This window comes from Xenopus laevis, chromosome 8S, assembly GCF_017654675.1.
Source record: "Xenopus laevis strain J_2021 chromosome 8S, Xenopus_laevis_v10.1, whole genome shotgun sequence".
Lineage (NCBI taxonomy): Eukaryota > Metazoa > Chordata > Amphibia > Anura > Pipidae > Xenopus > Xenopus laevis.
In genome coordinates this window covers 36,777,915-36,791,585 of record NC_054386.1, presented here as the reverse complement: position 1 = coordinate 36,791,585, position 13,671 = coordinate 36,777,915, and the positions used below count along the sequence as shown (strand labels likewise).

General features: G+C 44.2%; 1 protein-coding gene across 2 annotated transcripts in view; it reads right to left on the bottom strand.

The window, feature by feature from the left end:
• The window catches only part of fgd1.S (FYVE, RhoGEF and PH domain containing 1 S homeolog), a 76,069-nt gene that overhangs the window by 32,418 nt on the left and 29,980 nt on the right, over window positions 1-13,671 (bottom strand). The window contains exon 1 of one of the 2 annotated variants that reach the window (XM_018232783.2): window positions 7,001-8,101. The exons of the other annotated variant lie outside the window; for it this stretch is intronic. Within the exon in view, the coding sequence (XP_018088272.1) occupies window positions 7,001-7,028 (28 nt within the window). The 5' untranslated portion in view covers window positions 7,029-8,101. Of the gene's footprint in view, window positions 1-7,000; window positions 8,102-13,671 lie in introns of those variants that run through there. 2 annotated transcript variants of the gene reach the window in all.

Below are 13,671 nucleotides of genomic sequence, written 5' to 3'. Positions count from 1 at the left end.
TTTACCATGATCGCTGCATGTTAGAGGATGGGAAATAGAAGAAGGGTATGGGCCATCTTATTGATGATTCTACATTGAAGGGATGGTTCACCTTTTAGTAAGCTATACAATGGCTAATTCTAGGCAGCAGGGAAGGTACGTGTCTGGCTCCCCCCCAAGCTTTATGCCCTAATTCATATTCCAGTCTCTTATTCAAATCAATGCATGGTTCCTAGTGTAATTTGGACCAGATTGCTGAAATTGAAAACTGGAGAGCTGCTGGATTAAAAGCTAAATAACTCAAAAACCACAAATAATAAAACATGAAAACCAATTGCAAATTGTCTGACAATTTCCCTCTCTATAGCATACTAAAAGTTAATTAAAAGGTGAACAATCCCTTCAAAGGAACAGTAACACCAAAAAATTAAAGTGTTTTAAAGGAATTACAATATAATGTAGTGCTGCTCCACACTGGTAAAACTGGTGTGTACTTCAGAAACACAACTATAGTTTCTATAAAGAAGCTGCTGTGTAGCCATGAGGGCAGCCATTCAAGCACAGGATACACAGTAGATAACAGATAAGTACTACTATAGTTTATATAAACAAGCTGCTGTGTAGCCATGGGGGCAGACATTCAAGCACAGGATACACAGTAGATAACAGATAAGTACTACTATAGTTTATATAAACAAGCTGCTGTGTAGCCATAGGGCAAACTTTCAAGCACAAGATACACAGTAGCTAACAGATAAGTACTACTATAGTTTATATAAACAATCTGCTGTGTAGCCATGGGGCAGCCATTCAAGCACAAGATACACAGTAGATAACAGAAAAGTTCTGAAGAATCCCATTGTAAACTACAGATCTTATCTGTTATCTGCTGAGTATCCTGTGCCTTTTCTCCTTTTTTCCAGCTTGAATGGCTGCCCCCATGGCTACACAGCAGCTTGTTTATAGAAACAATAGCAGAGTTCAAATACACCAGTTTTAACCAGTGCAATGCAACACTACATTACATTTTCATTATTTAAAACACTTTTTTGGTGGTGTTACTATTCCTTTAAATGTTTACCCAGCATGTACATATCCATAGGGCGCTTTTTATTGTGTGTAGAAATGGTAACCTTAGCTCTCTGTCCATAAAACCAGTCAGAGTCTGGCATTCCTTTATTTAAGGAAGCTTGTTCCTTGTTCTCACCCTAAGGTCTACTTTACTACTCCCCTTATAGTGCAGCTGCAGGGCAGTCCCCTCCCAGTATAAGACAAAATGTAAAGAAAGCATTAGCATTGCAGAGACTTCCCTGGCTGGAATCGAACCTGGGGCACCAGGCAGCCACTTAGTGTCTGCAGTTGTTGTAAGCTACAGCTAACTGCCAGTGTCTTTTGGGAGGGGAGGGGGTGCAGGAAATGCAATTTATAGGTTTTGGGCACCAGGTTTACAACACCACCAGAAGGGGCACAACGGCTCTGTACGTATAACTTTTTTGTGCACGGTTAGGACATAAAGCAGCTGGGACCAGCTGGCAAAACAAACAGAAGTATCACTAGCCTGCAGGACACATGTCAGGATACATTAGCAAATAAAGGCAGCAATTTGTATTGACAGCCTTATGAAGGGTAGGTAGTTTACTCACTGTTTACAGGGAATATTAACCCACACTTTTTATAAGGGATAATGTACCCCCTAAAGTAAATGATAAGTATATTAGAAGTCACTATGGGGTTCTGTGACCATATATAAGGCACAAGGCTGCAGGTTTAGTTATACAGGGAACTGAGTATCACTCAGTAAAAGTCAAAATAAAGTGCCACACTCACACTGATCTGCTGTTTGGAGGCTTGATAAAGGGCTGGTATATATGAGTACCACTCATGTATTAGAAGGGATAATGTACCCCCTACTGTAAATGATAAGGATATTAGAAGTCACTGAGGGGTTCTGTGACTATATAAAGGCACAAAGTTGCAGACTGAGTTATACAGGAAACTATGTATATCACTTGTGTATTATAAGGGATAATGTACCCCCTACTGTAAATGAACTTTGCAATACACAGTCATTTCAATGTTTCTATGTTTTAAGTTATTTGTATATGTATTGCTATTGATAGCTGCGTTGGTCCCTTTCTATTCTCTGCCCTATTGATACAATATAAGACAAGGTAGCTAATTAACAGACCCGTCTTTGCTGCTAGGGAACGAGGTACGCACCTTCCCTACTGCCTACCCCTAGTCCAGCAGCTCTCCAATTTGCAATTTCCGCCAATCTGGTTGCTAGGGTTCAATTACCCAGGCAACCAACCCATAGATTGGTTTGAATACAAGAAGGGAATTTGAATAGGAGTGAGACTGAATAGAAAGATGAATAATAAAAAGCAACAACAATACATTTGTAGCCATACAGAGAGTTTGTTTTTTAGATGGGGTCACTGACCCCCAATTTGTAAGCTGGAAAGAGTCAGAAGGCAGAGGCAAATATTTAAAAATGTATTAAAATAAGAAGAAATGAAGACCAATTAAGAATTTGCTTAGAATTGGCCAATCTATAACATACTAAAAGTTACCCCTTTAAGCAAATGCTGCTTTCAGTGGCAATTGTCTTTACAAAGCACTGACAATTTTTAATAAATGTAAATAGAAAAGTTGCTTATGTGAACCATATAAAAAAGAAAAGGCATCAACTGTATTGCCATTTTAACACACTTATAATGGCAGCAAAGAGACTGGGAGGGCTGGAATAGAAGCGGCTGCCATGTGCTAGAAGTAGCAGCCTGGCGGCACAGTATCTATATTGCAATCCTCATTTCCTGCTCAGTGTAACAAATAAAAACCAGTGACATGGGCCTAGAAATCCAGTTTATAATCCACAACTGGTGACATTACCTGCCTCCTAAGTGTCTATAGCACTGTACACAGAAGGCTCCTGAGCAGGAAGTCAAAAGTGCAGCATAAAAGACGTTCCCCCAGGCTGTGGCTTTTTGCTCATGACAATTTCTTATAATTCACACTCTTTTAACACATGAGAGTAACAAATACAGATGTAATTATCGTGAGGTGTGTCGCCATAGCCCAGTACAAAGGACGGCACTTCCTTATGGAGATGCTAGTAACGTCTGCAAATTAAGTTATCTTTTGTAGCCAATTATCTGTTTAGTACTGAAGAACACACTGTTACAGTCAGTTTGTATCATTTGATGGCTCAGAGGATCTGTGCCAGTTTGTGTGTGTTGGGATGTAGCCACAGAAATTCCCAAAATCCTCAGCCAGCCAATGGAAAGGTTGGGCATCCCTGCTGAGCAAATACCGTATGGGCCAATGTGCTTGTTTGGCAATGTTGTCAAATGAACAATTCAGTAGCCAATACAGTCCAAACTGGACTGATACATTTTATTGGTCCCAGGGCCAACAATCAAATCACATGTGGGCCCCATGCAGGAAAAGACCACATCTTTTGCCCAATGTGATTCTTGCATAATGAAGTTTTCTTGTCTGATGACCTCTGATGAGCACTATAAAGATGGCCACGCTCCCGAAGATGCAATCATTTAGCATGGTTGCCAAATAATCGTATCATTGCTCGATTGGCCCACCTATATACTGGGACTTATCGAGCTGATCTGAGTGTTCACTTGGGTCAATGATCAGATCACAATGGAGGTCAATGCAGGCTGTTGGGAGAGGACTGCATACATGAGTCGATGTGTGTTCAGTCTGCCAGATATCTGTCAGGAAGGGTCCATGCATGGAAAGTTAAGGTGGCCATACACGGGCCGATAAAAGCTGCCGACAGACCAAGTCGGCAGCTTATTGGCCCGTGTATGGGGGCCCCCGACGGGCTTCCCCGATCGAGATCTGGCCGAAAGTCGGCCAGATCTCGATCGGATGGGGTTAAAAATCCCGTCGGATCGCGGCCGCATCTGTTCGTTGATGCGGTCCCGCGATCCGACCGCCCGTTTGGCGAACGCTAGGATCCGATCGTTGGGCCCTAGGGCCCACGATCGGATCAGCCCGATATTGCCCACCTCAAGGTGGGCATATCGGAGGGAGATCCGCTCGTTTGGCGACATCGCCAAACGAGCGGATCTATCCGTGTATGGCCACCTTTAAGCTGCAAATTTGGTCTGAAGGGACTAAATCAGCATCTTAAATCTGCCCTTGCATGGCTATCTTAACTTGAGACTGGGGCTACCTAAAACTGGCCATACATAGAGTGATCCGCTAGTTAGGTGGGGTCGCCAAATGAGCACTCTCCCCGATACACCCACATCGCCAAATGATCGGATCTCTCAGTGTATGGCCACCTTTAGACTTATTTGTTAGTTTATCTGAACATGTATGTGACATCCGGTGAGCCCACCCGACCAACATCTCGTCAAAAATTGGCCAGATGGTGATTGGGTAGGTTTGACTTTCCCACTGGATTGGGGTCCACGTCAGCTAGTCGGTGCAGTCTATGCTCTGACGGCTCATATACCTGCTGCTGTAATCCAATTGTTTGGCCCTAAGGCCAATGATCAAGTTGAAGCCTGATATCATCCAAAGTTTGCAATACCTGGCCAGATAAAAGCTGCCAACAGACTGAGTCGGCAGCTTATTGGCCCGTGTATAGGGTTGCCACCTTTTCTGGAAAAAAATACCGGCTTCCTATATATTTATCTTTTTTCCCAATTAATAACAATCAAGGGCCCACAATTGGATCAGCTCGATATCGCCCACCTCAAGGTGGGCATGTCAGTGAGAGATCCGCTCATTTGGCGACATTGCCAAATGAGCGGATCTCTCTGTGTATGGCCACCTTAAGGGCTCTTACTGACGAGCATTTGAAGCTGCGCTCCCCTGCGTTTCATTTTTCTGCATTCAGCCGCAGGGGAGCGCAGGAATAGACGCATTTAGCTTTTTTCAATGGGGCTGTACTTACACAGGCGCATGTAGGCGCAGAACGCAGGAAAAATCCAGCATGTTGCGTCTCAACCTGCGTTCGGCGCCTACACGCGCCTGTGTGAGTACAGCCCCATTGAAAAAAGCTAAATGCGCAGCGTCAACCGCTCGTCAGTAAGAGCCATTAGTTGGGCCTATTGGAAAAATCTGCTAGTTTAGAGACTTCTCCAAACCTGCTGGTGTATGGGGAACTTTACAAGCGTCTCCTAGATTTGTAATCCTTTGTTTATCTACCCACAATCCGTGGGATAATGTTGGCTGCACCCTCTGTATACACCTGTGTTGCGCTTCTCAGTGCTGTGCCTACAATAAGGGGCTACAAACTACCCCCTTGTACTCTCCATTCTGCCTACTGCAACTGGCTGTGGATAGGATCTCAAGTTGGCAATGATGCACTACAACTCCCAGGATGCTTCAGTTGGAAAAGGCTGCTGGGAGGGAAGCAGCCAGTGGTTCTTACAGATATCATCAAACACTCATGTCAGCAATTAGGAGTTTTCTCTGCAGTTTCTTTGGCAGAGAAAGGCACGAAGTCTGCAGCTGATCTGCACATTAATAATTAGCTCTTGTCTTAATAGTTAAACAAGAGATGAGTCATTTTTCATTAAACCATTTTTACCAAGGGATTTGTAAATTGAACCCCCCCCCCAAAAAAACCGCCATTGCTCCAAGTCACTTAGAGATTGTATAACAGTAGGAATTATATATGATAAAATCTCTGAGCAATGCCAGGGCACGGTGGCTCAATGACAAGAGAGAGACTTACCCAACTGCCACTATTTCTAAAAATTCCGGCTGCTAGTATGGAAAAGCAGACTCCAAATAATCTGTGGGGGTGGATGTCTGTTAGACTCCAGAATAAGGGGAAATAATTATAATAGCATACTAAACAGCTCTGGGCACGCTCCCCCATAGCAGTAAAAGGCACAGACACTCCATGCTGATTGCACAGACAGAGGTAGGTCTAAAAGGACACACCTGTTATATAGAAGGATGATGACCCTATAACCTTCTCTGCTCTCTAGAGCACATTTACAGCCTGAGCCATGACTGGTCTCCTAATTCTGCCCAGACAAAAAAGGAATTGTTAGTGTAATTACTGTCCAACCTGATGCTTCAGCTACTGCTGTACTACAACTCCCACTAACACAAAAATAGTATTACTGTTGTTATCTCTCTGTTCTACTCATGTTATTCCACCACTAATGTGCCTTCTCATAGACTTTCTCCACTGCTACTATAGGCATTATCTCTCCCTACTATACCTGGTATCCCACAGCCACGCTCCCTTCCCAGACTATTATCCCACTGTTACTATAAGCACCATCTCTCCCTACTATACCTGCTATCCCACAGTCACAGTCCCTTACCAGAGACTATTATCCCACTGCTACTTTGGGCACCATCTCTCCCTACTATACTTGCTATCCCACAGCCATACCTCCAATCCCACAGTCCCTTCACAGAATTTTCCCACTGCTGCTATAGGTACCATTTCTTCCCACTATACCTACTGTCCCACAGCCACATTCCCTTTCCAGAGTCTATTATCCCACTGTTACTATAGGCACCATCTCTCCCTACTATACCTGCTATCCCACAGTCACAGTCCCTTCCCAGAGACTATTATCCCACTGTTACTATAGGCACCATCTCTCCCTACTATACCTGCTATCCCACAGTCACAGTCCCTTCCCAGGCTATTATATACCACTGCTACTATAGGCACCATCTCTCAGTACTATACCTGGTCTCCTACAGGCAGAATCCCTGAATAACTTCTGGGAAGGTATTATTATAATCATGTATTAGTATAAGTGCCAATATATTCCACAGCACTGAACAATAAATGGGTACACTTAATACACAGAATTACATACAGACCAACCAATAAAAGAAGTGAAGCAAGGCCTGTCCAAAAGAGATTACAACCTAAATGGAGAAGGGGTTGTGGCACAAGGTGTGGGGTGAACCTCATTGCTACTACTATAAAAGGTGAATGTATGATGCATTCCTGCCTTCATATAACTGCCATTGTCGTCCCCACCCTAAGAAACCTCTGAATTCAGCTTACCTCGCAGGTTGCTCTTTTCCATATACATGAAGAAGATTGCACACAAGCAAATTCACTGTATCAAGACAGCAAGATATCCCTTGCCCTAACTATGGAGGAATGCCCCGTTGTCCAATTCACAAGGCCATCGGTTTTCAGCCTAGTTTTGAGCTCATTATTGGCGAGGGCATCTCTACAAGCAGGTCAGGCATGGGCAGGCTAGCAAGCACTCACTGCCTGGGTTGCCTCTGGTCTGCTTCTAACATTGCTCACCCACAAGAAAGCCTTTTTGACCCTCTAAGTGTGCGTTACACTGAACTATTGCCAGCAAAGATTAGCTTAATACAAAAAAACTGAGGCATCCTGGCATTTTCCAGTGCTGTATAAAATAGTATAGTTTTCCACTGAGAAGAAAGCTATATCCAGCAGCTGAGCATCCAGGCATCATGGTGCAACCATTGTTACAGAAAATGCCAAATATTTTTAGCTCCATAGATCCGTTATTTTTTTCTCCATTCCAACAGGCAACCTTCCAATTTCCCTGGATCCTGTGTGTGTGTTCACAATCCAATGGATCCAAAGAGAGTTTTCCACTTCTTGGCTGGGACGATGGCCCTTGCTGGAATGCAGGAAAATCCTAGGAGAGCAGTCAGTAGGTCTGAGACGATCACTGAGTGAGGTTGACCATCTAAGGATAAAGACCAGTAATAAATCTGGAGCCCAGCACTTATTCCCAGTGATCTTAACCCAGTCACATGTCTTTGCGGTTTGCTTCTGGCTTGCTAAGGTTGAGGTCCACGTTACACGGCCCAGGGAGATGTGCAATCAAAAAGCCCTTCCATCCAGATGGCAAGCTCCAGGAGGTTCCAAGTCTTGGGGTACCGTGTGTCACTTTTGGGAACACCAGGTTCAGTCCGTTGGTTGCAGTCTGCCAGGGACAGGATGTGTGTGTGTGTGTGTGTGGGGGGGATTTTTGGCTCCTCTCCCAAATCTTCCCAGGAATCCTCTGCAAATCTGGGAATCCAGGAACTGAGTCTGGGAGCTTCCCCTCCTCCCTTTCTGGCAAAGCACTGCCCCCTCACAGCTTTTCACTTATTTTTGCACCCACTGTAATTTTAGCTGCACGCTCCCCTCCCCAAACAAACCCCCCTCCCATTCAAAAAGCATTTCCATGGCAACTAATAGAGGCGCTAAGGAATGAAAAATACTGCAAAGCCTGGAAGGCGGAATCACATCAATATGAGAAGGGGGAAGAGAATAAGTGTAGTGGGAAGGAGAAGAGGAGGAGAAAAGGGAGGGGAATGTAAAAAAAAAAAAGAAAAAAGGAAGGAGTGGAAAGAAGGGAAGGGGGGGAAGAGAGGGAAGATGAGGAGAAGACAAATATAAATATAAGATGATTAATCTATTGAACAATCATCGAAAAAATGTTTGCGTGTTTCTTTTCCAGCGTTGTCCTTGTTAGAGGTGACCTAAGGGCAAAATCTGGCCAATGGAGAGTTATCTAGGGGTATCATGTAACTGAAGACAGGGTGCCCTGGCACTGACCCCTCTCTGCTATCAAAATGGGGCAGTGATTGCGCCTGTGCCTTCCAGGTCAGGGGTAATTACATGGCAAGCTATATTGCAATGTGGCCCCTTGAGAATAGAGCTACTATATATATACACAAGTCATATGAAGGCTCAGCTGATAGACTGCAGTGAGTGTGTGCATGTGTCTGGGTGCATCTGTGCCTGCCTATGTGTCTCTGTCTGTATGTCTTCCACAAGCAGACGCTGCTCACCACATTGCTCAACATGGAGACTAAAATCTCATGAATTCGATTTGCCATGACCACACACGCGCGGGGCTGTGCCAGGGCTGCTAGAATGATTTTATCTCCTCCAATCACATTTTCCAAGCCAGTATGTTCCCTAACGTATTTTGTGTCCCAGACCCTTAACCAAACGAATGTTCTTTGATTTCTGAGCGAATTTGACTGCTGGAACCCTGGGGACTGTATTATTCTGTGTGAATGGACCTCTTAAAGGTACAACGACACAAAATCTTGCTGCCATATGTTGAATTGTCGCAGATGCGAATTTGTAGAGCATATGGTAATTCAGCAGCATGTAGCACCTTTGATATTGTTGTTCTAGACGTGGTCTCTTAACAGTGGCGTAACTACAGACCGTCAAGCAGGGATAGAAACAGCATGTTGATGTGGTTCTCTCCTTCATATTCTCATATTATAATCCAATCACTGGCCTAGGGGCCAAACAACTTGATCAGCCAATTACAAACTGTAAAGAGCCACCAGTGCAACTAAAAATGTTTCCCCCAGCCTGGTCAGGAAGCACAGACTATGATAAAAATTAACACAGCAGACTGTGACATGGTGTTGGCTACACTGAGCAGAAAGCCATTGTGAAAAAGCAAAATTTTGCTTTTCCATGCTGAATTTTGCTCTTTGTACTGTAGCTTCGCACAGCCTGATGTCATGCCTATCAATGGGACTACATGACAGTGGACAGTAGGTGCTTTTCTCCTCTTGCATCCCCGGTAACAATGCAATTTCTGCAGGTCCCAATGGCAAAAAACTTTTGGCAGGTTTGTCACCTAGGACAGAGAAAAATTACTGCGGGCAACAAAAAGTTATACAATATATAACCCTTCCCATTACCTGTAACTTAGAGCAGTGGTTCCCAAACTGTGGGCCTAGATGAATGGCAGATGGTACTCAACCTGAAGACTGTGTGAAAACTTGTTTAATCCCATAAATATTCATTTAACTGTGGCTGAATGACCAATACATCAGTGGTTTCTTATATTTGGAACCTTATTATGGGCTAAAAATGGACCCAGCCAAATGTTGGACCTACAACAGAGGCTTCCAACAGCCACTGACTTAAGGTGTATACATGTAGGCATTTCTAAAACCTCCTTTGTGTATACAGAAAAAAAGTCCTGCATCAGGGTTGTGTATCCACAGGTTAGCCACAGAAAACAGACTTGTGGATGTGGGTATGGGTTTTGGAGTCAGGTTGAGGATGGCAATAGGATGATCATTTTGCAGCAAAAGAGCAACTTCTCTTTTTATGGTGGTTTGTCAGCAGTGGGTCAGGTTATGTGGGACGGGTAGTGGGTCCAAGCGGGTAACAATGTGGCTTGACGGTCTGGGTCGGGTCCGGGTTCCAGAAACTGGACTGAGCAGGACTCCTTCATAAAGATAAGCATTAATGAATAAGTGTGGCTTAAGGCAGCACCAATAAACCACAGGAAAGTATTTGCAAGGTACCCCTGAAACATAGGGAACATGACCTGTATTACAGATACCCAGTGAACCTGTACATTGGTAAAGACCCCCAAATTGACTTTCTACACTCCTCAGCAGCTGCTGGATCTACTGCTACTAGTAACAGGCCACTAGTAGCCTAGCCTCAAAGATCTGTTGTGAAAAGTTTTATTGATTGAAAACAAAATTCCGGCTGCAAGAATGTAGGTGATTAAAACATACAGACCTATAAAAAGATAATGTGTATTACCCAGACTGCTCAATAATTGTACAGGCAGACATAGCTCCTGTTCAAATGCAAGAGAAACAATTCCAGGTAAAGGCTTGTCAGATCTCTTCCGCCCCCTCATAATTCTACACCTTTCAAAGGTAGAGCATTAAGTAATCCTGCCCCATTCATATGCACATCTGCTTGTGTTCTAAACCAACGTACAGATGGTTTCTATTGCATTTACTGGAAAAAGGAGAGAAAAAAACATTTCCCTGGGCTGTCACAATGGTAACAAGGCCCAGGGGAAAAACACAGTTACTTCATAGAGTAGGACTGTAAAAACCTATAAAGGTCCTCTTACTAAATGTGAAAAAAGTGCATTTGCCTTTCTATTACAATAACTTTTAATGGAAGCATTACCCAGAAAAGTCCCAATGCTCATTTTAATCAGCTGAATCAATCTACATAGGAAGAGATGGTGCTACTATAGGTGCCTTCTCTCCCTACTATACCTGCTATTCCACAGTCATAGTCCCATCCCAGAGACTATTATCCCACTGTTACTATAGGTACCATCTCTCCCTACTATACCTGCTATCCCACAGCCACACTCCCTTCCCAGAGACTATTATCCCACTGTTACTATAGGCACCATCTCTCCCTCCCTACTATACCCAGGGGCGCGCCGCCAATGAGGCGAGCTGAGCCGCTCGCCTCAGGCGGCAGCGCCTGAAAGGATTTCAGGGGCGGCAAAAAGCCGGAAATTCGGCTGTACTATTGCGAGAGAGCGCAATTGCGCTCTCCGTAATAGTGTTTCTGGCTCCCCTCCCGACACGTAAGTTGGTGAGGGGGGGCAGCATTGCAGGAGCCACCTCAGGCGGCTCCTTAGTCAGAATCGGCGCTGACTATACCTGCTATCTCACAGTCCCCTCCCAGAGATATAAAGGTGCTGTCCGAAGGGAGCGCTCAAGCTTCTGATGAAGTGACTTATTAGTCACGAAACGCGTCAAGCTATATCTCCCTGCCCGCTTGTACATACTATTTTAGCATTGATTAATAAAGCATATTTTTACTTTATTCTTGGTTCCACCGCTGATGTTAATCAGGCTGCTATCCCCTGTACGAAGTGCCTTTGATGACCTTACCAGAGTTAAGCTGGCCACAGATGTTGAGATTTTTAAAAGATCAGATCCTGATCGTGAGACCACGATCTTCTCAGAACGATCGTACGATCGTACGAATTGACCATCAACTAAAAAGACCAATTTGCCAGGAAAACAAAGGGCAGCTGCCTGCTTGGCCCTGCAAACATAGATAGATTGCACTGGGACTGACAAAGATTTTTTGACCTGGCTGATCAGTTTCCTGACAGATGTCGGGCGAAAAATCGTAAGATGTACGATCGTTCAAATCCCACTAACCGCACGATAATTTCGAAGGATCGGTCGGGCTTCCCTAAAATTGGTCGTTCGGCAAGAAGAATCGCCGCATCTTTGGGGAGCTTAAGGGTTGCCACCTGGCCACTATTTTACCGGCCTGGCCAGTTGATCTGATAAATATATAAGAAGGCTGGTATTTTGTTTCCAGAAAAGGTGGCAACCCTACCCAGAGTTTATTATCCCACTACTACTATAGGCACCATCTCTCACTACTATACTTGCTATCCCACAGCCACAGTCCCTTCCCAGAGTCTATTATCCCACTGTTACTATAGGCACCATCTCTCTCTACTATACCTACTATCCCACAGCCACACTCCCTTCCCAGAGACTATTATCTCACTGCTACTTGCTGCTGCATTTTACCAGCCTGTTGTCAGACAGTATTAGTTCTGTGCTTTTATTGTGCCTTATCTCTAATGGATGGTTAGAGATAAGGGTATATACAAACCATGTTTAATTGCTTGGTTAAAAAGCACCTTACAAATGATTTTATGTCAGTCACATGAAAGGATCTCCCTTTATGGCCATACTAATCCATCAGCTAAGTAAGGTAATAGTGAATCTAGTTCATTTAAAGAAACCCTGGCCTTTTAAAACTGAGTAAGAATTGTTACACAAAGCCAGAGGGCACAAATTACCCTAGAACAGCTCCGCATATAAATGTGGCTCATCAGTACCACTGGATGTTATCAGACAGATAATTTATAGCTTACAGGAATTGAACTCATCTTGTGTAGACTCACTAAGTCATAGGACAGTACACCTTTCTATTTTTTATACTGCTGATCCAAAACGTGGCCACACGGACAGATTCACTCTTTTGGCAAGAGCACTAAACGAGCAGATCTGGCCCCAATTTAGCCACCCACATCTTGGGCCAAATCAAGCTGATTGTTGGTTGTATCTATTGAGGCCTACAGAGACATGTAGGATGAGGACCACAAAGGGTTGCCACCTAGCCGGTATTTTACCGGCCTGGCCGGTAAAAATTATGCTTGATGCCAATGTTATTAATAGGAAAAAATGGCAAGAATAAAGGAAGGCCGGTATTTTTTTCCTGAAATGGTGGCAACCCTAGGACCACATCAACACTCTCTTGCACTCCTCGTTGGATGGGGGTTTCAAACATAAAATCAGTAGTGCTATAAGGTGCCATATTGGTACTGTATTTATTTACCCTGTGGTGGGCTCTTTGGGCATCTGTGTATTTGAAAATACAGAGACTATTTTGAATCTCAGTCCAGACCTTTACCCGATTGCTATTTGGCTTATCTGTTCAACTGGCCATATGGGGACCATAAGGAAGAGGACATCACATCACTGTGCCAATGCTTTCCTGGTCAAAACTGCTTGATTGATTAATAGCTGCTTGATTTTCAGGGAGATATCCATTGGGCAGGCCCATCAGTGGTCCCCATACACAGCAAATATGTTTTTGGCTTGGTTGTATCTTAGGCTACAGTCACACAGGGCTGTTTCTTGGTCTGCATTGAGATCCACTTGCCTCAGCCAGCTCCAGTGTCTGCTGTAACAGGTTCTGACCCCTAGTCGCCCATCAATCTTAAGCATTCCTCTGATTTCTTGCAATGTTCCTTAATCTGAGGGCAAAAATCTGATGTGCGCATGTCTGAAACTTTCAGACTCACCAGCGGATCGATGTGTGCATGTACAGTGCAGAATCTACGGCTTCAGGAGGCATCACATCTGCTGACACCACCAATTTGGAAACATTTTGGCACACAGAGTCGGCTACTGCTTCGTGGCCCC